Source organism: Buteo buteo, chromosome 25 (genome assembly GCF_964188355.1).
Source record: "Buteo buteo chromosome 25, bButBut1.hap1.1, whole genome shotgun sequence".
In the NCBI taxonomy this organism is placed as follows: domain Eukaryota; kingdom Metazoa; phylum Chordata; class Aves; order Accipitriformes; family Accipitridae; genus Buteo; species Buteo buteo.
Genome location: NC_134195.1, coordinates 457,255 through 482,624, shown reverse-complemented (window position 1 = coordinate 482,624; position 25,370 = coordinate 457,255). Strand labels below are relative to the sequence as shown.

Below are 25,370 nucleotides of genomic sequence, written 5' to 3'. Positions count from 1 at the left end.
TGGTATATTGTGTTTCTCCTAAAACAACAGATCTTTTTTTGTGAGAAATTATCCAGATAATGGCAGACTTACAGATGAAGGGAAGACTGCAGGTTAAGGTGGTATCTTTCAGGCTGTAAAAAAGTTCATAGATATTCTGCAAACAGGAATGGAGGATACTTTCTCTAGACTCTTCTAACCCTCTTTTCTGCTGAAGTAATGCAAACTACAATTATTTCCTCAGAAAAATCACCCAGCATGGGCTGGATGGCGACTGTATTGCCAGCAGTTCTGTCTCCTCCTTTGTAATTTTCTGCATAGCACATCTATGGCTAGCCAAGTATTGGTCTTTTTTTATGATGCACATTGAATTCTTACTACCAGTGCTTTGGCTTCCTCCCACTTTTCTGCACCTACTGCAAGAGATTCAGACTGAGAGCTGCAAGTAGTCCATAGTGAATCAGTGATGACTCTCCTGTGTTTAGGTATCTAATCTGAAAATTAGTCACAGAAAGTCACCCTCACTCCCTGGTAATTAAGGCAATTATATAAACAGATATTAATCTCTGAGAAGTGTTGTGAAGCTTAATTCATTAAAGTTTTAATGGTTCGAGAATTTTACTTGGAAGATGTTATAAAGTCCAATGCCTCATGTAATCACTCCTCCAGCATTCACAGGTAAAAGATAAAAGTTGAAAACACAGCTTTCTGTATTACTCATGTTTCATAATTTGTTAGCTTTTGCCACAAAGTAAAACTGTTACATTGTATGAATACAATGTAGGAATAATGAGATGCAGATATGAATATTATCTTTATTAAGTTGCTTAAGAGGAAAAGATGAGTGGCTTAGAGGATAAGGGACTGGGATTCCATCTCAGAAACCCCAGTGGGGATTTAATTTGCAATCCACTGTTGAGATGTTAGCTGCACAATAGCTTGTTCTAATCTGCTGATAGAGGGAAATTATTTACTAGCTATCGAAGGGATACCTGCCTTTGACAGGACAGTACTCCCCATACATACAAATTAAATCCTTTTATGTTCCAAGTTTGAGCCAATTTCAATAAAGAGTATTTGGCAAGCTTTAGTCCCAACTAGGTACGTCTAAATATCTGTATTACTTGTCAAATCTGTATTAGTTGTAACTAATCACTTCCTGTGATTTCCAATGCTTAAACTGGAGACTGTGGAATAGTTCACTGATATGTGAAGCTACTTGCCTTGCAAATACCTCGCTTAGGAAGTAGGTAACGAAGGGATTCATACAGTTAATGGATGCCAAAGATATTGGGCAAACATTTGAACAGTATCAATATTTTGTTAACAATCTAATGTTTGCATGCCTTTTCTGTTGTTACTATGTAAGTTACTGAACTGTTCTGGAAAGGAACAGGTCACTGAAGCATGTATAGACTTGCATATACAGATCTACTTGCATTGAAACATAATAATTCACAAAATTTGGAAGCCTATATATTGGTGACCTACATAAAGAAAAGGTCTTCCTAATTTTATTTCTTAGGCACCTAAATCTGGGGTTGCAAGCTTGCACATTTTCTTTCGCTCAGACCCAGAAGTCGTCAAGCATCCATGCCAATCTCTTCTCAATAAGCATGAAGGAAAGACATTACATCTTTATCTCAATAGCCTGATGGTAAGAAAATTCATCCAGGTTAAAGGAAAATCATATTTCCTTTGCTTCTTTCCCTTTAGGGTCCACATGAATACTCACTCTGCCAATCTGAGCATGGATGATGGGCTGGGAATTATTCCATCTTTTGTTCTGAAGCTGAAACAATTCCCCTTTGTATGGAATAATTTTAATATCAACTGTACCAATCAAGAGAAATAACGCTGTGACCTAGCAATATGAGTATCATTCATCCATGTTGAGGAAAAGAAAATTCTGTCCTTGCTCCACAAGTATTTCTTGTGATATACTTAAACATGTAATTGTCTCTTCTTTATATAAGGAATGTCTTATATGTTGAATAGGTAAAAATATTTGTACATTCTGCTAGAGAGTGTGTTTTTGTGATTAAGGCATTGAATTGGGTTTCATGAAGTCCAGTTTCAAATCTAAGGTCCTGCATAGTAGTATCCGAGTAAGGGCTCTGCACACGACCATTCACTTTCTGTCTTGCAAACTAAAATTTCTACTTCTAGAAATCAGGGATAATAGAAAAAATATGTGTGTATGTATTATCACTTATCTGCACTCAAGTCTCGTTTTACATGGAGTAAAAGGAAATCCCTGTCTAACAATACAGCTGTAGCTTCAATGACAACTCTTTTCAACCTTGGAGAAATCACTTTATCTTGGTTCCCACCTGTTACAGTTTTGCTTATTTAAACTATAAGCTCTGCAGAGCAGAAAACTTCTCTTATTACACATGAAGTATTTTGCAAGAAATTGCAAACTATATGATCCTGATCATTGCTTGAACCAGTAGATGCTACTGTTGTATAAAAAAAATGGCCAGGCTAGGCCACCAGTTAATTAAAGTTGTTGCCAACTGATTATTTTTTTGTTGCTTTTGTAGAAGAATGCTCTCAGTTCAGTTCACAGTTAAGTCTGCAGCCCATCAGAAAACCACAAGTCTGTTCTATTGTAATTCTGGATGATCATTTCCCACAGCGAGGTCAGGAGCCAACAGGACATCAGGCCTTGAAACTACTCCTCCAGGCAAGAGGAAGGCATGTTGGGGGACCTGTCTGTATTGCACTTTTATTGGCAAGGAGACTTTTATCTCCAAGGCTGATGATCCCATACAGAAATTTATTGATTCCCATAGGTAACTCTCCTCGACTTCAACATGGCCAGCTATTTTACTTTCTGTTTTCAGTTAAGGTTGTTGGTAGGTTATAACTTATGGAAATAAAGGATATTGCACATTACAGAGTGCTGCTCTAGGCCATGTCTTCAATTTTGATGAATTTCTATTAAAATTAATTTATCTCCTATAAATAAAATACTACAAATGACAAAAAGAAGAAAGGGAGGAGTCTTCCAGGAACTTAATATGCATTAGGCAATAGGTGATAAAAAATTAGAAGGTAAGATACGGATGACAACTAGTTTTACGTAACAGAGTCCACTCTGCTGATTGCTATCTTATTACTTTCCATCAGAGATTAAATAAAAAACTTTTTTTTCCAGCTGTTACCCTGGAAATTAACTGAACACGTCTAGTATATGAAAAAAGGCAAATTGTAAAAACACGCACATACATTCACCTGTATTTCTTTGTTACTTTCAATCCATCTGCTCATCACTGAACTATTCATATGTAACTGCACTTAGTATACAGTAGCTTCCTAGCTCATAAAATATTGATTCAGGTTTTTTATCATATATCTTTCTTGAACTTTGATCTTTCATACTTAGTGCTGCCTTGATGAAATATTTAGAGTTACAGTATTTTCCACGTGAAAGGTAAATTTAGAGGGTTTTTATGGCAGCCTCTGTCAATGCACTAGCTTCAACCCACAGGAGACACAAGCTGAACTCTATCTTGGTGACGCTTAGTTGAAAAGTGCATTTGCAAAAATCCTCCATCCCAAAGCAACATTTTTTTTTAAGGTAAAGGTCAGTTTTGTGACTTGGTTGGAGTAGGCTTACCACACTTCCTCACCAGGTACATTGAGAGAGCCTTGAGAAGATACAACCAAAGAGCTGACTTTAATAGTTACTTCCCAGTGGACAAAAATATATTATCTATATAATAAAACAAGACGCACAACTTAAAAAAAACCACAAAAACCCCCAAAAAACATTCTACATGTGTTTATAGGCATTGAATGCTATCAAGCAATTTTGCCAAAGCAAGCAAAACCATTCTCTTGAGGTTGAGAACTGATGGAAGTCTCAGTTCATAGCTCATGGCTGATTGAATTCGGCATGTAGGAACATCCAAGTCCAGCTAAAGCTTTTGCAAGGTCTGGAGGACTCACAAGGGTACTGTCTACCACGGCTTCCCTGATAGCTGGTAGGAACTGCCAATATAAGTCTCTTGTCTCCACCTAGCCACTAACTTTCATGAAACCTGTAAAAACTCAATTAGTTTCGAGACCTTTACCTCCTTGTTGTATTTGGTTGGAAGGGGTTTTGTGTGAAGGTGGCCAAGGTTCTTCGGGACAGAGAGATAGGATGGCACACAGACAGACATACTCATATCCAGAGTAAGCACGAACAGTTGCTTCTGTTACCTTATGGCTGCGTAAATCAGGATACTAAAATCAGTGGAGCAGTATATATTTAAGAAAATGGACAATGAATAAGAAGATAATCTCTCCCACTCTCCAGTTTTGTTTTATATTTCAAAAATAGGAAATGGGCTTCTCCCCCAAAAAAGGTGGCAGGATCAATAGCCCAGGTGAAGGCCATCTACTCCAATGTACGCATCACGGGCAACATACAGGAGGAGCTGGAAGCCATTGTGCAGCTGGAAAACTATGATATAGTTCCAGTCATGGAAACATAGTGGGATGACTCACACAACTGGAGTGCTGCAATGGATGGCTATAAACTCTTCAGAAAGGACAGGCAACGAAGGAGAAGCAGTGGGGTAGCCCTGTATGTTAGGGGGCGTTTTGACTGTCTAGACCTTGACAATTGTGGTGAAATTTTTGATGGGTAAGAATCAAGGGAAAGGCCAACAAGGCAGATAGCATGGCAGGAGTCTGTTACAGACCACCCAACCAGGAAGAAGAGACAGATGAAGTATTCTGTAAGCAGCTGGGAGAAGTCCCATGATCGCTAGCCCTTGTTCTTGTGGGGGGACTTCAACTTACCAGACGTCTGCTGGAAACACAATACACCAGAGAGGAAACTGTCTCAGAGGTTCCTGGAGAATGTGGGAGAGAACTTCCTGACACAGCTGGTGAGCCAGCCAACTAGGGAAGGCTCCCCGCTGGACCTGTGGTTTGTGAACAGAGAAAGACTTGTGGGTGATGTGATGGCTGGAGGCCATCTTGGGCACAGTGATCACGAAGTGATAGGGTTTTTGATTCTTGGAGAAGTAAGGAGGGGTGTCAGCAGAGCTGCCACCTTGGACTTAGGAGGGCAGACTTTGGCCTGTTTAGGAGCCTGGTTGACAGAGTCCCTTGGGAGGCAGTCCTGAAGGGCAAAAGAGTCCAGGAAGGCTGGACATTCTTCAAGAAGGAAATCCTAAAGGCGCAGGAGCAGGCCATCCCCATGTGCTGAAAGACAAGCTGGCAGGGGAGAAGACCGGCCTGGCTAAACACAGAGCTTTGGCTTGAACTCAGGGAAAAAAGAGAGTTTATGACCTTTCAAAGAAGGGGCAGGCAACTCAGAAGGAGTACAAGGATGTTGTGAGGTTATGCAGGGAGAAAATCGGAAGGGCCAAAGCCCAGCTAGAAGTTAATCTGGCTACTGCTGTAGAAGAGAATAAGGAAATGTCTCTATAAATACATTAACAACAAAAGGAGGGCTAAGGAGAAACTTCATCCTTTATTGGAGGCAGGGGGGAAGCAGTGACAAAGGCTGAGGAAAAGGCTGAGGTACTTAATGCCTTCTTTGCCTCAGTCTTTAATAGTATGACCAGTTGTTCTCGAGGTACCCAGCCCCCTGAGCTGGAAGACAGGGATAAGGAGCAGAATGAAGATCACATAATCCAAGGGGAAATGGTTACCGACCTGCTACACCACTTAGACACGCACAGGTCTATGGGCTGGATGGGATCCACCAAAGGGTACTGAGGGAGCTGGCGGAAGTGCTCACCGAGCCACTTTCCATCACTTATCAGCAGTCCCGGCTAACCGAGGAGGTCCCAGTTGACTGGACATTAGCAAATGTGACACCTGTCTATAAGAAGGGCCGGATGGAGGATCTGGGGAACTACAGGCCTGTCAGCCTGACCTCAGTGCCGGGGAATATTATGGAGCAGATCATCTTGAGTGCCATCACATGGCACATACAGGACAACAGGTGATCAGGCCCACTCAGCATGGGTTTGTGAAAGGCAGGTCCTGCTTGACTAACCTTATCTCATTCTATGAGAAGGTGACCCGCTTAGTGGATGTTGCTTACCTGGACTTTAGTAAAGCCTTTGACACTGTTTCCCACAGCATTCTCCTGGAGAAACTGGTTTCTCATGGCTTGGACAGGTGCACTCTTTGCTGGGGAAAAAACTGGCTGGCTGGCCCCAGAGTGGTGGAGAGCGGAGTTAAATCCAGTTGGCAGCCAGTCACAAGTGGTGTTCCCCAAGGCTCGGTGTTGGGCCCGGTTCTGTTTAATAACTTTTCAATGGTCTGGATGAGGGGATCGAGTGCACCCTCAGCAAGTTTGCAGGCAACACCAAGTTGGGCAGGAGTGTTGATCTGCTGGAGGGTAGGAAGGCTCTACAGAGGGATCTGGACAGGCTGGATCGATGGGCTGAGGCCAATTGTATGAGGTTCAACAAGGCTCAGTGCCAGGTCCTGCACTTGGGTCACAACAACCCCAGGCAACGCTACAGGCCTGGGGAAGAGTGGCTGGAAAGCTGCCCGGTGGAAAAGGACTTGGGGGTGCTGGTCAACAGCCGGCTGAATATGAGCTGGCAGTGTGCCCAGGTGGCCAAGAAGGCCAACGGCATCCTGGCTTGTGTCAGAAATCGTGTGGCCAGCAGGAGCAGGGAGGTGATCGTCCCCCTGTACTCGGCACTGGTGAGGCTGCACCTCAAATACTGTCTTCAGTTTTGGGCCTCTCACTACAGGAAAGACATTGAGGGGCTGGAGCGTGTCCAGAGAAGAGCAACAGAGCTGGTGAAGGGTCTAGAGAACAAGTCTTACAAGCAGCGGCTGAGGGAACTGGGGCTGTTTAGCCTGGAGAAAAGGAGGCTGAGGGGAGACCTTACTGCTCTCTGCAACTACCTGAAAGGAGGTTGTAGCGAGGTGGCGGTCGATCTCTTCTCCCAAATAACAAGTGATAGGACAAGAGGAAATGGCCTCAAGTTGCACCAGGGGAGGTTTAGATTGGATATTAGGAAAAATTTCTTCACCGAAAGGGTTGTCAAGCATTGGAACAGGCTGCCCAGGGAAGTGGTGGAGTCACCATCCCTGGAGGTATTTAAAAGACATGTAGACATGGCGCTTAGGGACATGGTTTAGTAGTGGACTTGGCAGTGTCGGGTTAATGGCTGGACTTGATGATCTTAAAGGTCTTTTCCAACCTAAACGATTCTATGATTCTATACTGCCCATTTTTGACTACGCTGCACACAGCTCTTGTTTAAGACAAGCTGTTTGGACAGACAGAAGTGAAGAAGCAGATAAAACAGTCCAGAGGTTTCCTTACTCTAAATTTTAAATTCACAAAATTTTGTGTTTGGGAGATGCTACTAGGGATAGAAGTTTCTGTGTACAGTCCACTGACTATTTTGAATAGGCGACTTTTTTTTTTTAATCAGAAAAGTAATGTGAATACTATAGAGTCAGTGTTGTAATTGATATGCAGAACCGGGATTTACTTCAACTTTAATCATTCAGAAATTACAACTCTACTAGTTTAATCATCTAGGCTTTCCTCATACCCAATGGAGGAAGATATACGGGAGGAATTAAACTCTCAAAATTACTGTCTCTTCAAAGCCTAAAGATTTGATGCCTACATATCAAGCTTTTAGATGGACAAAGTTAGGTCAGAAACATCTCACCCTTACAAAGCAGCCTATTGAATCTGTTAACATCAAGATGAATTTTCAGTATTCATGAGATCCATAGATTTGTTCCAGTAACAACATTAAACCCTTTATTACCCTGACAAGGCAAATAATTAAGTGATAATGTCTGAGAACTGTGGTCTCAAAAACCTTTGGCAAAATGGCAAGCATTGTTTCTTTTTATAGTTGGCTTTTGCACCAGATACAAAAGATGTTCTCCAGATGCAAGAAAGCCAGGATATCAAGTAATCACTGGGTATGTAAGTTAAGTGTATGGAAATGACAGGAAAGGTAGAAATAAAAGGATAGAAAAGGGAAGCAAATATAGTTTGCTGCACGACTCACCGTCTCAGCTTTATTTAGGAGAATAATACTGGCTGTATCACCAAATCCAGAATTTCATGGAAATGATATAATGAAATCTTAAAGGAAAGTCTTCAAATTAAAAGTACATGCTATCTAGCAGACACCTAGCCATATATTTCTTTCAAAGTATTTCTACAGATTGATACCATAAACTCATTTTCACATGATGTAACATCTGTGTTTATTTTACTGAGACTGATGGAATTTTAAAAATAATCCGTTTAAATTTGTGTCATACAAACATTTTGGTAAAAAAAGATTTGACATCTGAGAGAAAACCTAAACACCTACAATTTTTATATGCAACGTATTTTCTATATGTGCTTCTTATGACTACAACAGACCTTTCTTTAAAAGAAAACCAAACAATGTTTGTTTTTTATTTTTACCTACTCTATCAGGTTCCAATGTAAGTAAGTTTTTGTGCAGAAGAAATACACTATACAGAAGCACAGAGATCTGTCTTACCTTCTGGCTCCCTGATCTTACGTCCTGCTGCAGATTTTCGTAGCACACTCCGTCCTGAGTTGAACAAGCTAGTTAACTCATCAAGGGGACTGGTCAATGACCTTGAGTTTGTAGGGTTGTATGGAAATGAAGATGACGAATTTGAGTTCAATTTCCTGTGATCTGCTCTTGCCACCTTTGGGGAGTAAGGCAGTTTGGAGAATGGAGAAGATGAGCATCCAAGCTGAGCAGGATTTGGTCTCTGAGGTACTTTTGACAGATCTGAGTTTGCACCCATTTTCCCTGTATTAATCAGAAAACTAGCACAAGTCTCTGGAGGAAATGCAAAATGTGTGGAAGCCCGGTAGGAAATAGGAGGTGGTACTGGAGGAGGGGGTGGTGGGAGAGGAGGAGGTGGTGTGGAAGGAGGGGTCACCTTGCTGGAAACATTGAACACAGCCAAGCCTGGAGATGCTGGTCTTTCATTCTCCCCTTTCTGGCTTTTGGAGTACTGTGGTGATAACGGACTTGAGCCTTCTGACTGCACAGGGTATTTTAGGTTGGTTTCCAAGACAGGAAGCTTTTTGACTTCTAGTGGTGTTAGAGGTGATTCATCAGAAGCAGGTGAACATGTGACAGGGGTTGGAGGAAATACAAGAAGTGGTGGCCTGTGGGGAAGCAAGTTAGGGAAAGGGGCTGGAATGTCACATGAGTCTTTATAGATCAAAGCTGCTTGACTGTTTCCATCCAATGTTCCATCTTCAATGTTAACATTTTTTTTGCTTTCAAACAACAGAGGAGGAGATCCAGTCACTACTGGAATTATTCCATTACCATTGCTTCCTTCTTCTGGTAGAAAATACTTCATTTCTTCATATACAGACTCTCCTTGTTCTGGACTTTCTGCTTCAGCAGAACTGCTTTTCATTGCATTCCCTACCATTTCAATATAGACAGGCTCATTTTCCTCCTCTTCCTGAGACATGTAGAGACTCAACACACCATGTTGTGGCCCATCCGCAGAAGCTGCTCTCTGTACTGTCACAGTGTCATAGCTACCTGGTTTAGCTACTGTGCTTGCCTGTTTTACATCCCCAGGCTTTTGGCCAGGTATTTCTTCATAAGAGCCACTAAGTTTCGTATTGGGACTTCGTTTTGGTTTTCTGGGAGGTATTTTTTTCATGGTACTATAGTCATCACTGTGTGGCCTTGGACGGGTCAGTACTAGGAAAATGAAAAAGGTCTGTGTTATTAACAGATCAAAGCCAGTTTTTTCTTACACAGGTCTAGTACTTTAAGCCTTCAAATGCTGCCCATCTAGTTTTACAATTAGCAGAAGTCACAAACACAGGGATTCAGCGAAAAGTATAAATATTTCAAGAAATGAAACCCAGAACTTTCAGCTTCCAAACTACAAGCCTTTGCTACCTGGGCATATAATCTGCTTTGGTAATCTCTACTGCCACTAGAAGATGAGAACTAACACGTGAGGAGAAATCTTTTGAATCCAAATGTTCACTGCAAGGTCTGTAACACATGGAAATACATGCCTGTTATTCCTTTTGCCCCAAGGGAGAGGGACATGCTTTTAACTAGGAGTTTCAGCATGGTGCTACTTTGACACACATATTATTGCCAGTAACTGAAGTATCCCCTTTTCATGTAGGATCAAAAAAACTCTAATTATAGGAAGATATTATGCCTATCTCTTCTTCTTTTGTACTGCGGGTGTGGAAATAAAGTTAGGGAATCCCATAGCCTAAAGGCAATTCCCTCCACCTGAGTATACAGCTAACTAAACTAGATGTCTTTTCACAGCCTCCAGGCACGTATGGAGTGGAGAGTCTAGACACCTAGGTGATTGGTCTTTTAAGATCAAAACTAGATGGTGTAAATCAGAGGTGGTTTTGGACAAAGACTCAGGAAACTGACATAGTTCTTGGAAAATGAGTATACAGCAGGGAAACCGGCCCCATTGTTTCATACATACAAGAGCTCCAAAGTTGTTTTGTAAGTGTGTACAAGCATTAGTGCTAAGACCACATGTACATACATAAATTGTCATTCTTTAAAAAATTGCTGCTAGAGCTTTTTGGTTAAATCAGTCATCTCTTGCAGAGCTGGGCACAGAAAGCTGAAACCACTACAGAGCTCCTTAAGCCATACTAGTTTAAAAGTATATTGGACACAGTTCATCTCTCCTCACACAGTGCTTGTGTAGGAAAGACAATTAACTCTATCCGAGCTGAAACCAGGACAATGAGCAAGGAAGAGGTTAAGAAAAATGGTCTTGCATCTAATGAAGAGGACATGAGAATGGTAATCATTTTGCAAGAGGAAGCTGCAAAGATTTCCATCCATTGTATGCAGGATTAAAGAATGGTTATACATAGCTTTAAACCCAACTTGAAGGATCTTCCCTGATAAGCCAGAGGTTCCTTTACACAAAGCATGACAAGACAGGTTTATCAAGGAAAAGCAGAATGCATTCCTTCCCCTCATCTTCTACTCATTCATTTCAAGGGTGAAGGAGGACAGAACAACTGAACTCAAAGCCATTCTATATGCACTGAGATGATATGCATTGAGACACTCTGGGACTTTCACAGCACTTTCCTTCTAAACAAAAATTTCACTGTAAGCAAGTTATGGCACAAACATAAACCACTGGATGTGTAAGTTATTCATGTGAACATAGAGAATAAGTAGGAAAAAGTTTAATGTTTAACTTGGTGAAATTCAAGATTCAAGTGTTCAGTTTTAGTGATGCAAGACATTCTAATGTACAGTTTAAGAGGTGAAATAAAACGGTCAGTGGGGTAGAATAGCTCAAGTTGATTGAGCATTTGTCTCTAGAGGGAGTTCTGCAAATAGGTTTTGGTTGTTGACAAACTAGGCAATTAGAACACATGAGTATTATTTGCTGATTTGGAAACAAATGACAAATTGACTAATTTTATTTACTGCCACTGAAATATTTCAGGGAAGCAGGACTTTACAAAGGTGGTTGACTGTGTTTAGAAGGATCGAAGTGAAAAGAATAAATCAATAACCTAGAGTAACATTTGCGACTGTTCCTCCCTTTCTGCCTAACCTTCATTAGTGGTTTCCTTAGAAGCTGCTGACAAGCAAGCACTAACAGCCTCATACGAAGCACTCAGTCGTGTGTTGGGGTCCCTCTTTGGTTTGGGAGGAGGCTGTTTCCTTGGTGATGGCAGGCTATTGCTATCGTCCATGCTGAACACGGAGTGCAGGGAGGGGGATCTGATGGATGACCCAGCCGCAGAATGTACCAAGCCGTCCACTGCCATGGGGACAGGGACGGAGCTGGAATGAAAGTGCTTAGGCGTTCGACAGCCGGCAAAGCTGTCCTCAGAGACCTTCCCACCCTTGTCTTCAGCTCTGAAAACACAGAAAAAAGGCCCAGATGCATTATTCAAGCGATAACAATGAACCTGTTCATGCAAACATAACAACAGCTTTTTGGTAAACAATCTCACAACTCCCCTGCTGTGTCAAGGGGATGTGTGTAGTAATCCTCTGACAAACAAATCCAGATCAAGCTGCTAGCTTTCTTCCATTTCCTGTTTCATGATAAATCAGGACACCGGCCCTTTTTCACACAAATGCAGCCTTCCTTAAGCAGTTTCATATTGTTGATCAGAGATTCACTGAATGAATTGTTCACACTTTGATTGTTACTCACAATCAAAAGCTGGGTTTTCAATCTGAATGATAATTTCTGGAAAATCCATTTTAATAGAAAGTTACTGAGGCAGCAAATGCTGAGCCTTTATCATTATTTTCTAAAAAGACAACTATAAATTCTATTTAGATAATGCAAATCTTTTAAAGTATTAGATGACCTTTTCAACCAGCTACATTGGCTGCTTAAACAATTCCACCCAGATATCTAGATATCTTCCTGTTTAAGGTTAATAATTAGTTATCAATTTAGTAATATTAATTATGACATTATGTTTAGGTATTTCAATCACAGTTTTGGAGTTTTACTTACTCCAATTTTTTCCTTTTTTAACTATTTCAATACATATTGAGAAATGATGTCTATCAGTGGCTTCCAACAAATTGATTTTAAACAAAAATTCTTCTAACATTTTATTTCTCCAAAAATCAAAACATGGAAAATTTTTTAAATTAAGAGTGGTTAATGTATTAGATAGAAGATATCTATACTGTCATTTTACAAACAAATCCCCAAGCATTTTTTGAAATTGTATTTCTGCATGGCAAATCACCAGCAGAGCTGGAACTCATGCACAGGATATAGCCAGCTGCCCATGTAGTAAATGAAATAGCTAAAGATGAAAGCATGGTGCTCAGTAGATAATTTGTTTTCACTGTAATGTTTAATTACAGTCTTTCCTACAAAGGCATTTCCTCCAATATGTAATCACTGGGATATTTGAAGCTAATTAAGCAGATGCACTGCCATTTTCACTTTAATAAAAGTCATTGACAAAAGCAATGAAAGCAAAGGGAGTTGTTCTGGATGAAAATTAAGTTCCTATGGAAAAATAAACATTTATATGTCCAGCAAGCTACAGACACATTCCTGCTACAGACACATACCTATTAACTGCAAATGCTACCTCTGCCCATTCAGCTGTCTGAGAGAAAAGAGATCAGGGACTCAGTCCCTAGAGAAAGGCTCTCCAGCTTTTGCTGGTTTTGTAAAATAGGTACACCTGAAAACTCTGACGGGAGTTAAGCAAAATACACTTGCCCATTTTTAAATAAGAGGAAAGAATCCTCCTCACAATGAATCTACCTAGTTCAATGCGTAATCAGGATTTCTTGGTCTGGACTTTATTGTATTTTAATGCCTTCCTAGCTGTTTTTCATTATCTTGGCAATTTCCCAATGTTGGAATTTTAAGCTAGAGGAATTTTTCTTCTTTGTTGGGTTTGATGAAAGTTCAACTATAAACTATTTATCATAGAATTAAAAAATATTTCTGTAAAAAATAAATGCCTCGAAGACTTGAGTAAGTTCCTATAAAGCTCACTGTCCCCTGAATAGGATATTACGAGTGTCCTTAAGTTTCTAGACTTACCTGATATACAGAAAAAAAAAGGGCCTAACATTGATTCAGGCTGAGTATATACTTGAGAATCGTCTTGCAATTCCTCAGTCGTTTCTATGACTTTCTAAGCAGGGAAGGAGAACACTAAAACTGAAGAAACGCTTTAATTCTTCACAGTAGATGTTTTCTCATCTTACCTTTTGTGGCCTTCTTCTGGTCTGTTTCTAGCCTCTAACTTTTCCCTCTGGTAAGCAGCATTCATCTCATTGCGGAGCCGGTCGTTTTCCCGAGCAATGTCAGAAGCATTTTGAATGACCAAGGCATCGTATGTTTTCAATCCCATATCCTCAGCATTCTGCAAGAAACTTTTGATTGAGGTGACCTCTTGCTGTTTGATGCTCATCTTCTGTAGTAAGCGCTGGCGAGCTAGAAATCCTCTTACAACTACCATAACAGAAGGAGAAAATAAGGACCAGTGAAAGACAACTCATTAGTTGGTGAAAAACTTAATATTACTGTGTGTTTTGCTGTAAACATGAGCAAATCAAGTTCAGTCAACATCTTATACAAAGAACAACAGAAATGTGATGGCATATAAATAACATACTAAAATGGAACTCTTTCTGGTTTCTACTGCCAGTGCTTAAAACAAAGTATTGACAGTAAATTCATTCGTAATTTTGAGCTATGAAAACTCATAATGTTTACTTCCACTGAACATTATTTTTTATTACATTACAACTGGAAACTTAGATGTATGCTACAGATTGTGAAAGCATACATTTACACTGCAGAGGTCAAAAGATTCTTTATTTCAAAATAAAACCCTGAATGAACGATTGTTGCACTGAATGCAGTAGGAATTAAATGATCATTTGCTTTTGGTCAGCTTTAAAAAATGCTTTAAATATTTTGGTGTACCTAAAAAAAATCAAAATCAAAACTGACACAAGATTTTTTAGTGTAATTTAAAGACCTTTTGTTGCTCATTTCCTTTCAACAAAACCAATTAGATTAATGTGAATTTCTCAAATGTATCTGACACATCATGTCTGTATTTTTCAGTTTAGAATTTTCATCTGCATTGCATCAGCTTTATCTATCTATTACGCCTTTTTTTCACACTCTTTGTTAGCCTTATGTTGGGAGAAGATTTTGGTGTGTCTCTTGTAATAGCTTTCTCTACTACTTTCCTAAGTGTGTACATTCATTACAACAAATTCTACCCAATCTAAATACCACCTAGTCTCCTGAATTTTGAGAAGTACCCAGTTGATCAGAAACACAAGGCACAGGGACTTCCGTGGCCATGATGAATTCAGCACCAATTTAATCACTCCACCTATAACAAGCAGTATTCTCTGAGCATATGTTTGGCTTAGAAGGAAGAAATGTGCTAACTGAAGGTGCTTTATTTGTGGTTTGTTTTTTTTTTTTAAGTTCCATGAGATCCCGATTCTTTCCAGATCTAGAATCACTGCTGTGTACCTCACAGGGAAGAACTTGTTTTAGAATTACTTGCCTGTTGCCTGAAATACTGTCAATTTTCAGTACACCAACTTACATGTATCAAAACCAGGTCAAACTTCATCGTTGCTTATTATGGTTACTCTTGTTCTGGTCAACTGAAAGTTTTTCATAAGTGAAGTCAGCAGGCAATAGCCTGTATAAGATGTTCATTTGAGTTTGGGGGAAAATACTGAAAATGTTAGTATTAAGATTGTAAGATTAAAAAAATGCTAAAATGCATTAGGCCTTTTTAACAATGTAATTAAGTTTCAGTCTTAGGAACACTGCAGAACAACATTAAATGACAAAGAGTCAAGCTGAATTAATCTAAAGGAAAAATGTAAACAAAGATACAGTTAGTCTTCTATGAATGTAAAATGTTATTGAATAAACAGCTAAAACAGAGGGCAATGTAAGGTATTTTCTATCAACTTCTATGTCCTTGTTTAGATATTTAAAATGAAATTTTTTTTGGAAATGCTCAGTGCCCAGCTGATGAAATAGAAGAAAGGTTAATGTTAACATACTAATACTGCTCCTATCCAAAATTCACTGTGTTTGGGAACATTGAAGTTCAGGTACTTTGAGATTATTTACAATGGACAACTTTGAAGGTTTACATTTTTATCATCACAGCCAGCCATACCATTTTCACCCCCTTTAGTTACATCCCATATAATCTGACTTCTTTAAACCCTGGAACATTAATGTGTTTACCCAATCTAGTTGAAAAGGAAATTAATACTACAGTTATTTGCTGACAATTTTATGAGAGTATTCACATTGGCTATACATGTTACTGAGTCTGAATCCACAATGTTGCTGTTGCAAAGGTAATGAATACATGTATAGAACACTATCAGAGTTCACTGCTCACAAATATGAAAAATTCAAAAGAGCTTAATAATCAAAAATTGTTCCTTCGCTTCTAGTATTTTCTTTAAACTTATCTGCTGCAGAGCAGATAGGCTATTTGACAAATGGTTAAGCATCAAATCCTGGATGACTTTGGAAAAAAGCCTGCATTTTAAAGTAACATTTTTATAAGTGTGTGTGTGTTGTGTACTTTTACCTTGACAAAAAAAAAGGGTCTGTAACACCACTAAGGTTGGTTAGGAAAAAGGAAATACAGAGGTCAATCCTCTGGTAGGATTGTTAGCAGGCATGAGTGATGCAGAGTAGCCTGCTAGGATGGTCCAGTAAAATGATATCCAGTACAGCTAGCTGTAGCATTTAGAGACTGTAAAGCTACTCTGGACTATGCACTTTCATCAAAATTGAGATGTTTTCAAGAAACATTCAACAAAGTTTTGTCAGGAAGGGTTGACAGACAGGCATCCCTCTTTTATTTTGCACACATTTTCATGAACTGAGTACCTCACGTTTTCATTAAAAGATGGACATTTCACCACATTTCCTTCTCTATCAGAACATTTGACAGATTTTGTCTTCAGTTTGAAACAGAACAAAAAACCAATTTTATAATCTCAAAAACTGCTGTGAAATGAAATTGCCATCCCCTAGACCTTTACTGCTCAGTTTCATCTACTACTGTATGAGTACTAAGATTGGCTTCTGAACTTGGTCATTTATGTAGATCTAAAACAATTCTCACTTATGCAAATTAAAATAATTGAGGTTAGTACCCACAGGGCAGAAAAATATCTACTTCTTCACAGTTCATCTAAGGATAAGGATCAGAATAATCAAAATTGAAGTGGACCATGGATCTGGGTTATGTGAGAAATGCATTAATTATTGTGCATTCAATGTATTAAAGTTAATTCCTAATCTACATGAACTCTGATGGAAGAACTTCAGCATGATGGACTTTCCTACAGGTACAATTTTCTCAGTGATTCAGTAAGGTCAGAACTTCCCATATGTAGTTCTCATACTTGTGGACAAAAAAAAAATACAACAAAGTCCCTAAACTCACAGATCCATTTTTAAATAAAAAGTGTTTCTACACATGTTTTCACTTTAGTTTGACCCCCTTCTTTGCCTGTGTAAGTTAACTTTCAGGGTAACGGAAAAAGACTTATCTTGTTTGTTTTGTTTTGTTTTCCCCCAAATTTATGGGAATGCTGAAGCGATTGCTAGTAGACTGAGGTAAAAATAGTTGATAAGAATTTTGGGGAAGACCTGTTTTCCCTTTGAGTTAAGTCCTTATATGGGTGTATGATACTGATACAAAAATTACTGACTAGTTTGGCTATTAGTCATTATGCTATCAAGAGAGATTTAGCTTCCAAAGTGCTCTGGATGCAAAGGATGAGGGGAGAAAAATGTGGATATGCAGCAGGACTGATACTATTACTCACTAAGCATTACCATTCCAGTGTAAAAGTCTATGGATCCCAATTTTAGGATTACATAAGAACAATGCACAGGTACCCTATCCTATTCCCAACCTGCCAGAGCTCTTTGGTATGCTAATTTTGCAAGTTTACAATTGTACCTGTTTGCAAAGGGCAGCTTATTTCATTATCTAACATCGTGAAATGGATGTCTAGCTACTCCTTACTCATGCAAGTTCCCGATTTTCTCGGGTTTCCCAGACCATAAATAACACGCAGATGAACCATAGCTTTGAAAAAAGATTTGAACACATAGTTCTGGTGAAAATGACTTTTCAAGTTAGCCTAATTAAGGAGGGCTAGAAGAAAAACCAGTAGAAATATTTTTGTAAGGGGCCAAGAAGACCTATTATCTTCATTCTTCAGGTAGGGTTTGGCAGATGTCTGTTCTCTTACCTCTGCAAAACATGGACATATCTGAGGATGTTTTACATTTTGATGTAGGATTATATTAAAGCACTCTGTTTGCAAATCGGACTTGGAAAGGTAAGTATTTCCTTTGTTTGGTTAAGTCAGCATAAGGAGGTAAAGAGGATAAACCACTATTGCTTTTCTAAATGTGTGAACTCAACAGGGTGATTCGCATAAAAAATCAAGCCCAAGTTATACACCCAGCTGAACTGTGGCCTGTGCTGTCACTCTCCACATTCATTCCTGAACTGCTACTATTTTGATTTCACTCGTTTCAAGTTTTATCTTGGTTTCCTCTTTTTCACTATATGCTCACAGTGAAGAACAGATAGTTAAAATGAAAGGGATTTATATATTCTTAAGTCTGCAATATTATGTATCTGACTAAAAAAACCTAAAGTAAGTCTTTTTAATTTCCTTTTAAAAAGGTGACAATGGGAATTGTTGCAGACATCAGCCAATTAAATAAATAATGCATTGTGTGAAGGAAGCTTCTTCAAACAAAGCAATACTCACATTTTCAGCAGTTATTTGAGATTTTGATAGGAAACGGAACAGAAGCGACAGGAAATCACGAGGCAGTGGGTTAAGACCTCCTTTTAAAAATGTGCCAAGAAATGTCAGTGTGACCTTAGTAAAAATTCAGGCATAAAAGGGGGGAAAAAAATGCCTAAACATAAAAAACTAGCAGTCAAATATGAAATCTGTAAGAAGAGGGGAAAAATAAAGACAACTAAACATATTAATTTATTAGCTTTGTATTCACTGTCGATATATTTGAACACATTGCCATTTTTATCATTGTTACAGTATTTGATTTGCAACAAGAAGTTAAAGGTGATTATTAATGACTTGAAAAATCACTGAACATACTTTAAAAAGGAAATATTCAAGATCCCCTAAGTTTTAGTTACAGTCTACAGTTTGCCATAAAATTATGTTTGACGAACAGAAAGTGCAAGCATCACCAATGCTCACACAATCTCAAAAAATCTGTGTAAGTAGTTAGCTGGAAATATGTCTGTAGGAAAATGTATAAAATACAGCAACTATTCAAGGAGGAGAAAATTTTTTTGTTATGCAATATTCTGCTCAGTGTACAAAGCAACAGCTCAGGAATACTTCTTCTATAATTGTTACCTTTTTGGCAGGTTATAATTTTCTTCTGAAGCTGAAGGCACAAATCGTAGAGATGGTCAGCTTGCCAGTACTTAAGAAACACTTTTCGGATTCCTATCTAGAATACAAACAGCAGGGAAACCTTCACCATCAACAAAAAAGGCCAAAACGATGACAAGTAAATAACGATAGTACGTATACAATCCAGATAAGGGTTGAGATGAGATCTGCAATTTAAGAACAGTACAATGCCAATACTTGTACAGAGAGGTAGTATCACTTGGCTGAATAAAAGATGTATTTGGAAAGGACGAGCAAGCTGTCAGACACACAGTCCCCCTTCACTTCCAAAAACATCCAGAACAAGTACTACAATCTTCAAGTTAAATACAGGTTGGAATAAAAAGCATTCTGAATGTAACTGTGCTATGTGTCCAACAACGTAACAGAAAATAAGGTTTAGCTTTTATGAAACAGGGGGATGTGGGCAAGGAGAAAGGTGACAAGCCATAAACCCATGTGGAACAGAAAATGGTAACAGATAGCTGCCATCTGTGGAAGAGGAAGAATTTAGCCCAAGTTGGAGGATGGGAGCAACTCACTGCCATTAGTGAGAATGATGCCTAATGTCCAGTGATAATATGAATCCTAGTTCCCAGCCTTGCCTGCTGAAGCTGTGCTGCAGGTCTTCTTTTAGAATCAAGCCTAAGAACTCGGAGACAGAGGGACTCATCTATGAAAAATAATCTCCTAAGTACTGATTGAGCATATGAGCTTATTCTGGTGCTGACTAGTTGCTTGGTTTAACTCAGTTCTTGAGGGTCTTAGTAACAATCATTAGATGCTCTTTCCCCTTTACAGAAAAATTTAGCCAGGTAGACCAAAAGAAAACACCTTCCTTTTGATACCTTCTGAACATGCTGAAACAATCCTTAAAAAAAAAATCTTCAAAAGCATTCCTTTCTAATAGCCTTAAAAAAACCCCAAACCACACACAACCTAGTTACTCTAAGAACAGTAACTAAAAAAACTGGATTAAAAATGGCTTTTCTTATACCATTTTCTTCTCAGGAATTCTGTAGAAGAAACTTTCCTTCAATTCTTCAAAATAAAAGGACCAGTATCAGAGAACCGTGCTATCCAGTGAAGATTATAGCTTCTGCCTGACTATTAATTTTGTATGGCTAATAGGCATACTGATTAATTAATAGAAGTCTGGCTGAAATTGCAGAAATTCATTCCAACTCTTGTTTGTCTGCAGCGCACAGTCTCATTCTCTTCTCATTGAACCATCCTGCTCCACTGTGATGTTTTTCAGTATAGATCTGGAAGGCAGGTATCAGCAGGGATATTTGCACACCTTTTCAACTAATTTTTAATCCAAACACTACTGTCAGAAGTACATCACTGGTCGTGATGAACTACAGAAAGCCAGGGCATATATATCATGTCTAAACTCTATTAACAGAATTCAGAAATGACTGGGGCACATTTTGTCCCTTGGTTTCCCTTTTCTCTACTCTAGAGAGAAACTATTTCAAATCTAATGTTTTAAAAAGTCTCTGATTCTGAAGTTTGAGCTGACAGACAATGATGGTGCAACTGTTGGTCTTGTAGTTAAAATGAGATGCACTCAAATAGCAAAATTAGAATGCTTTCTAAAATTTTTTTCCTTTAGTATCTCTTTTCCCAACAAAATAGGCCTTTTTGTGTTACTGCAAAGTGTGTGAAGGCAAGGTGATAAAAACACGTTTTACTTGTCTTGCCATTCTAGAAACTCATAAATAGGGAATACGCTTTCTTTCCATGGTGGAATATGCCTGGAACAGCTATTTTAGAAAACTGTGCAGCTACAGAAATACTAGTATAATTTAGCTATTCCAGAGTAGCTCTTCTATTCAGAGCATCTATTCTGGAATAATCCTTCTGCTTACAAATTGGAGTAGTCCAGAACAATATTACCTTTTCCTAGATCCTGTTTCTACAATGGCCACCACCCTGGTAAAATGATGTCTTTATATTAACTTAATAAAATATCTTGAGTGATGCCTTCCAATTTTTAACTTCATCTGAGGCAATCTCACTGAGATCTCATGCTCTCATACTCTGCCCTTAGGGAGTACTCTCATCCTCATTTTCTTGACCGGTGACTTCCAGCAAAAGTTTTCACTTTTCTTCCTGTGCTTTCAAAGTTCTTTTTTTGCCTGCTTGTCTTAGTGCTCTGACTTCCTTCTTCATCCATCATCTGTTCTGGAAGCTGCTTCTTTCCTAGGGCTTGCTGAATTTCCTTAGGAATCTCTCCTTTTGTCCCCACTTCTTTTCCTCCTTATTTCATCAAAAAGTTCTAAGAAAAAGAGGTCGACCACTTTCTTCCTCAGTTTAAATTTGCTTCTCTTTTAGACATCTAATCCTGTATCACAAACAAGCAAACTTCTCATGTTTTCCCAGCAAACCGTATCAATTTTCTCCTCTCTTCCCAACAAGTATTCTATTTTTGTGCCTTCAACATTCTTCCAGGACACCAGAACTCTACCTTGACTCCTCCCACCACATGCACTCTGTCACTAAACCCTGCAAATTCTGTAATAACTGCTCATCAAACAACCATTTTTTCCATCCATCTTGTCAAAACACATACTGAACTTTCCTTATTACTGGCTTTGGCTACTAAATCCTCCATCTTCTTGCTCACATCACTAAATCCAGAATTCTTCTTTAAGAATAACTGAATTATTATTCATATGGTTAACTGTAATTAAATTATCATGTAGTTATTATAATTACCATTTGTATCTGAGTAGCTCTCAGACAACCAAATCCTGGATACAAATACTTAATAAAATCATATTCTTCTACCCTGATTACATTTTCTCTTTATACTCCACTTTCCCTTTATACTCCACTTCCCCTTTCCACAAACCCACTACATCACATTGCAGTCTTTTTTCCCCCCTCTGTCTCAGGCCTATGCCAAATCATCCACTTTTTCCTTATTTTTGCCTCTTTCCCTCCATTCCTCAAAATGCTCATTTCTCCCCTTACTTCCTCACTGAAGTCTCAAAAACATTCTTCTCTACTACGGCAATATTTTGGTACTCTGACAGTAAGAAAGGGGATGAAGAGTTACATTTTGAAACCTTAAAAAAGCCCTGATTACTAGCAATGCCCATGGCAAAATTAATAACCCTGTTCTTGATTAGTCTCATAATTAATACAGTGGTCACATCTAGGCTGTATTTCAAATGTGTAACATAACTGAACATTGAGTTGCAATTTATTTTGCAGTGTGCAGTCACAAAATCACAGTCAAGACAATTGCTCAAGCTTATGGTCAGTTCAGCTACAAGTGTCTGGCACTGTAGGGGACAAACAAAGCATTAGCCCTCTTTTCTCCCATCCTACACCCTAGGAACAACATAAATGGAGTTACTGTGGCATCACTTACACTATGAACTTCATTAGTAGAAGCCTGCTACAATTTTTAAGTGACTGAAGAAATATCAAATGTCAATACAAATTCATTTTTACATTCAGATAAAAGCTATTTATAGATATTACATCATATGCCAGGTCTATGGAGAGCAGAGCTCTAGACAGAAGCATGTATAGAAGAAACTGCTATAACACATTTGATTATGTTAGTATGGCTGGAGATCTGTGTTGCTCAGTCTTTGAACCAAATCTGATACCCTCTAAAGCTGACCGAGAACAAGCTAGTCTCACTGCCCTCTGTACAGCTCTGGTGTTCAGTGAAAGCAATAATGCTGAAAAATGTTGGAATTTCATATGCCAGATATCAAAACAGTTTTTGAGGCTGCCAACTGTCTTCACTCTGTTTTTTTCTCTAATCACAAAATGTTTCCTGCTTGCCTAGGGGAAAAAAAGGCTAAAATGCTCTTCCGCTAAAGCACTCACTTCTCAGTACTTTCTGGACTACAAAGTGCTCTCATCTGAGTCTGAATTTTTAATGTCATTCAGACTCCTGTAAAAGTAAACCATCTGTGAATTACAGTCATAGTTATTTTAATTAGAAAAGCATTAGGGTTTTAAATGTTATTTTTCAAAATGACACATTTTTTAAAGATTAAGTAAAATTGTCATTGATGACTACCAAAGCCTCAATTACTGCTACAGGCCTCCTTTTTTTTTCCTGGGAGGAAGGAGAAAGGATGGGGGGGAGCTGCTCTTTCTCTCTTTCTTGGTTTTTTTTTTTTCCCTTCTTTTTTTTTTTTTCTTTTACAGAAAAGGTGTAGGATGTAGAAGTACAGACATTCAAAACTACGGAATGGATGCTGAGATGGTGTGTAGGTGGCATGGAGGCAGTATTAGCTCATACTTAATAGGTGTCAAGGGAATCTGTAAAGCTGTTCTTTAGTTTAAAAAAGGCAATTTGTGGGAGTGCTGTGTGTTTCTGGCAGTACTTTCAAAATAGCTACCTACAAAAGACAGAGAACTATAATCTAATGATATTTTACACAATGACACACATTTTCACAGTGCATTAATGAAATGTAGAAAAAAGCCTTAAAACTATTGTAAAATGTGTCTTTTTGCAGTGTACATGTCTGCAAAAATATTGTAACGACAAACACATTTACAGGGTACTGATCTTTTACAAGGACTGAAATGTTATTTTAAAAAGTCTTACTCTCTCTGCTTTGTTTGTTAGCTTTCTTTACACATTTTAAGAGTCCTCCTTTGTCTCTAGCAAACTAGTGACCTTCCACCATGGTACATACTAAATAAACCTACAGTTTAGCATAGATTATATATAGCCTTAATATAAAGTATGTGAGTAGTCCAGTATTCACACAAGTGACATTAGGCATTTATGTAAGCACTTGTCAGGAGTTGGACTTTAGGGAGAAAAACTGTCATTCACCTCTCTGGGAAAGGGCAGAAAAATGGTCATTCCTTTTCCAAAATCAGTACAAACTTCACAGCTCTTTGCACTTGTGAGGTGACAAAAAGGACTGCATTACAGGAAAGGAAGCGATCAGGAAATTTAAGATGCGTGTAAGAAACACTCAGTGGAGGAAACCCTACCCCACTTTTATCCCATGGGATCTCTGTACTTACTGGACCTATCATTCTAGTCTTTCAAAATTCTAGAAATAGACATAGCACCAAAAGAAACAATATGAAAGTGTCTCTCTGTGTGAACTGAGAATACAGGCAACAGGGACAGCAATGGCAGAGAAAGTAAACTCTGAGGCAGGAGACTGGAAAACTAAACCCAGACAAATAAGGGATGAACACTGGGACCAAATATGAAACAAAGTATCTAGAAAAGAAAAAAAGAGAAGAAAACAAGAGAAAAGTGTCAAGAGGTATGGGGGGTGGGGAGATGGAATCCAGATTTGAGAGATCTGGACGCAAAAGATAGCAGAAAGAAAATACAGAGTTTGCAAGACTAGAAATCATAAGCAAACCCAGAAAGGTGGATGGAGAGAGGGACGAATATATTCTAGAGGGGAAAAAAGATAGAAATAGGAACCAAAAATAGAGCTCTGTGTTGAAAGACTGAGAGCTTGTGAGCATGCTGAGGTGAAAGTGAACCACCCACTCTATTCTCTGGCCAAGGAGATAAAATGGACTTCGGTTGCGTGGCACAAAATAGCTGCTGAGAAAGCTTGCAGGTGGTGGCTGGCCCAGGCCAGCCTTTTGGTAGCACTGGTGAGGTCCAAACTCACCCTGTGGCAATTTCTGCTACTAGCAAACTATTTCCAAAATATGATGGGATGATACAATGGGACAAAGATATAATAGGACAATGTAATTTTGCTGACATAATTTGAAGTATGATGGAAATATAGACACTGGTGTTTTAATCATTTACCATTAGTCTGGAAAATCTTCCTGGCTTTTTTTTTTTTTTTTAAATGTGGTCTTCATAATTTACTTAATTTTAAAATTGCCTATAAGAAAATTGACTCTTAAAATAAGATATTCAAAACAAAAAGGAAATTGACTGCCAGCACAGTTAAAATTACCTAAATGACAAATGAATAAACTGGTATACAATTTATAAGCATTCAAAGTTTTCCTACTTGAGGGAAAAATGAGTTAAGAATCCCTTATATATTACATTGCTTGCAAAGTAATCTAGTACTTTATCATATCATGTACAAAGCAATTTGTATTTCAATACAGCATGACCACTTTCATTTTAAGCCAAAACCCCCAGTTCTATTCAAAAAAGAACTTAAAAGTCTCTCTAAGTGTACAATTTACATATGTATGATTTCATATACTTCTGCTCATTTCTCTGATTAATCATATGCCAATTATGTTCTATAATCTTCTATTTACTTATAAATGTACTTTTCCCAAAAAGGACTCTGATAGGCTAATATTGTATATTAATATATTGACATAAAAAAATACTTAAAGACAGCTGTATGAAATCCCATCAATGAAACACCTGTAGATCAGTAATGAAATATGGTTCTCTTTGTGACTGGTAAG

At 38.5% G+C, this 25,370-nt stretch overlaps 1 protein-coding gene across 1 annotated transcript in view; it reads right to left on the bottom strand.

Annotated features, from left to right (window-relative positions):
- MYO16 (myosin XVI) overlaps positions 1 to 25,370 on the bottom strand; it is a 384,622-nt gene that overhangs the window by 34,393 nt on the left and 324,859 nt on the right. Inside the window, exons 29-32 of the mRNA XM_075057405.1 lie at positions 18,924 to 19,020; positions 13,701 to 13,947; positions 11,551 to 11,858; positions 8,478 to 9,680 (exon numbers count right to left, since the gene is read on the bottom strand). Of these exons, the coding sequence (XP_074913506.1) occupies positions 8,478 to 9,680; positions 11,551 to 11,858; positions 13,701 to 13,947; positions 18,924 to 19,020 (1,855 nt within the window). The remainder of the gene's footprint in view (positions 1 to 8,477; positions 9,681 to 11,550; positions 11,859 to 13,700; positions 13,948 to 18,923; positions 19,021 to 25,370) is intronic.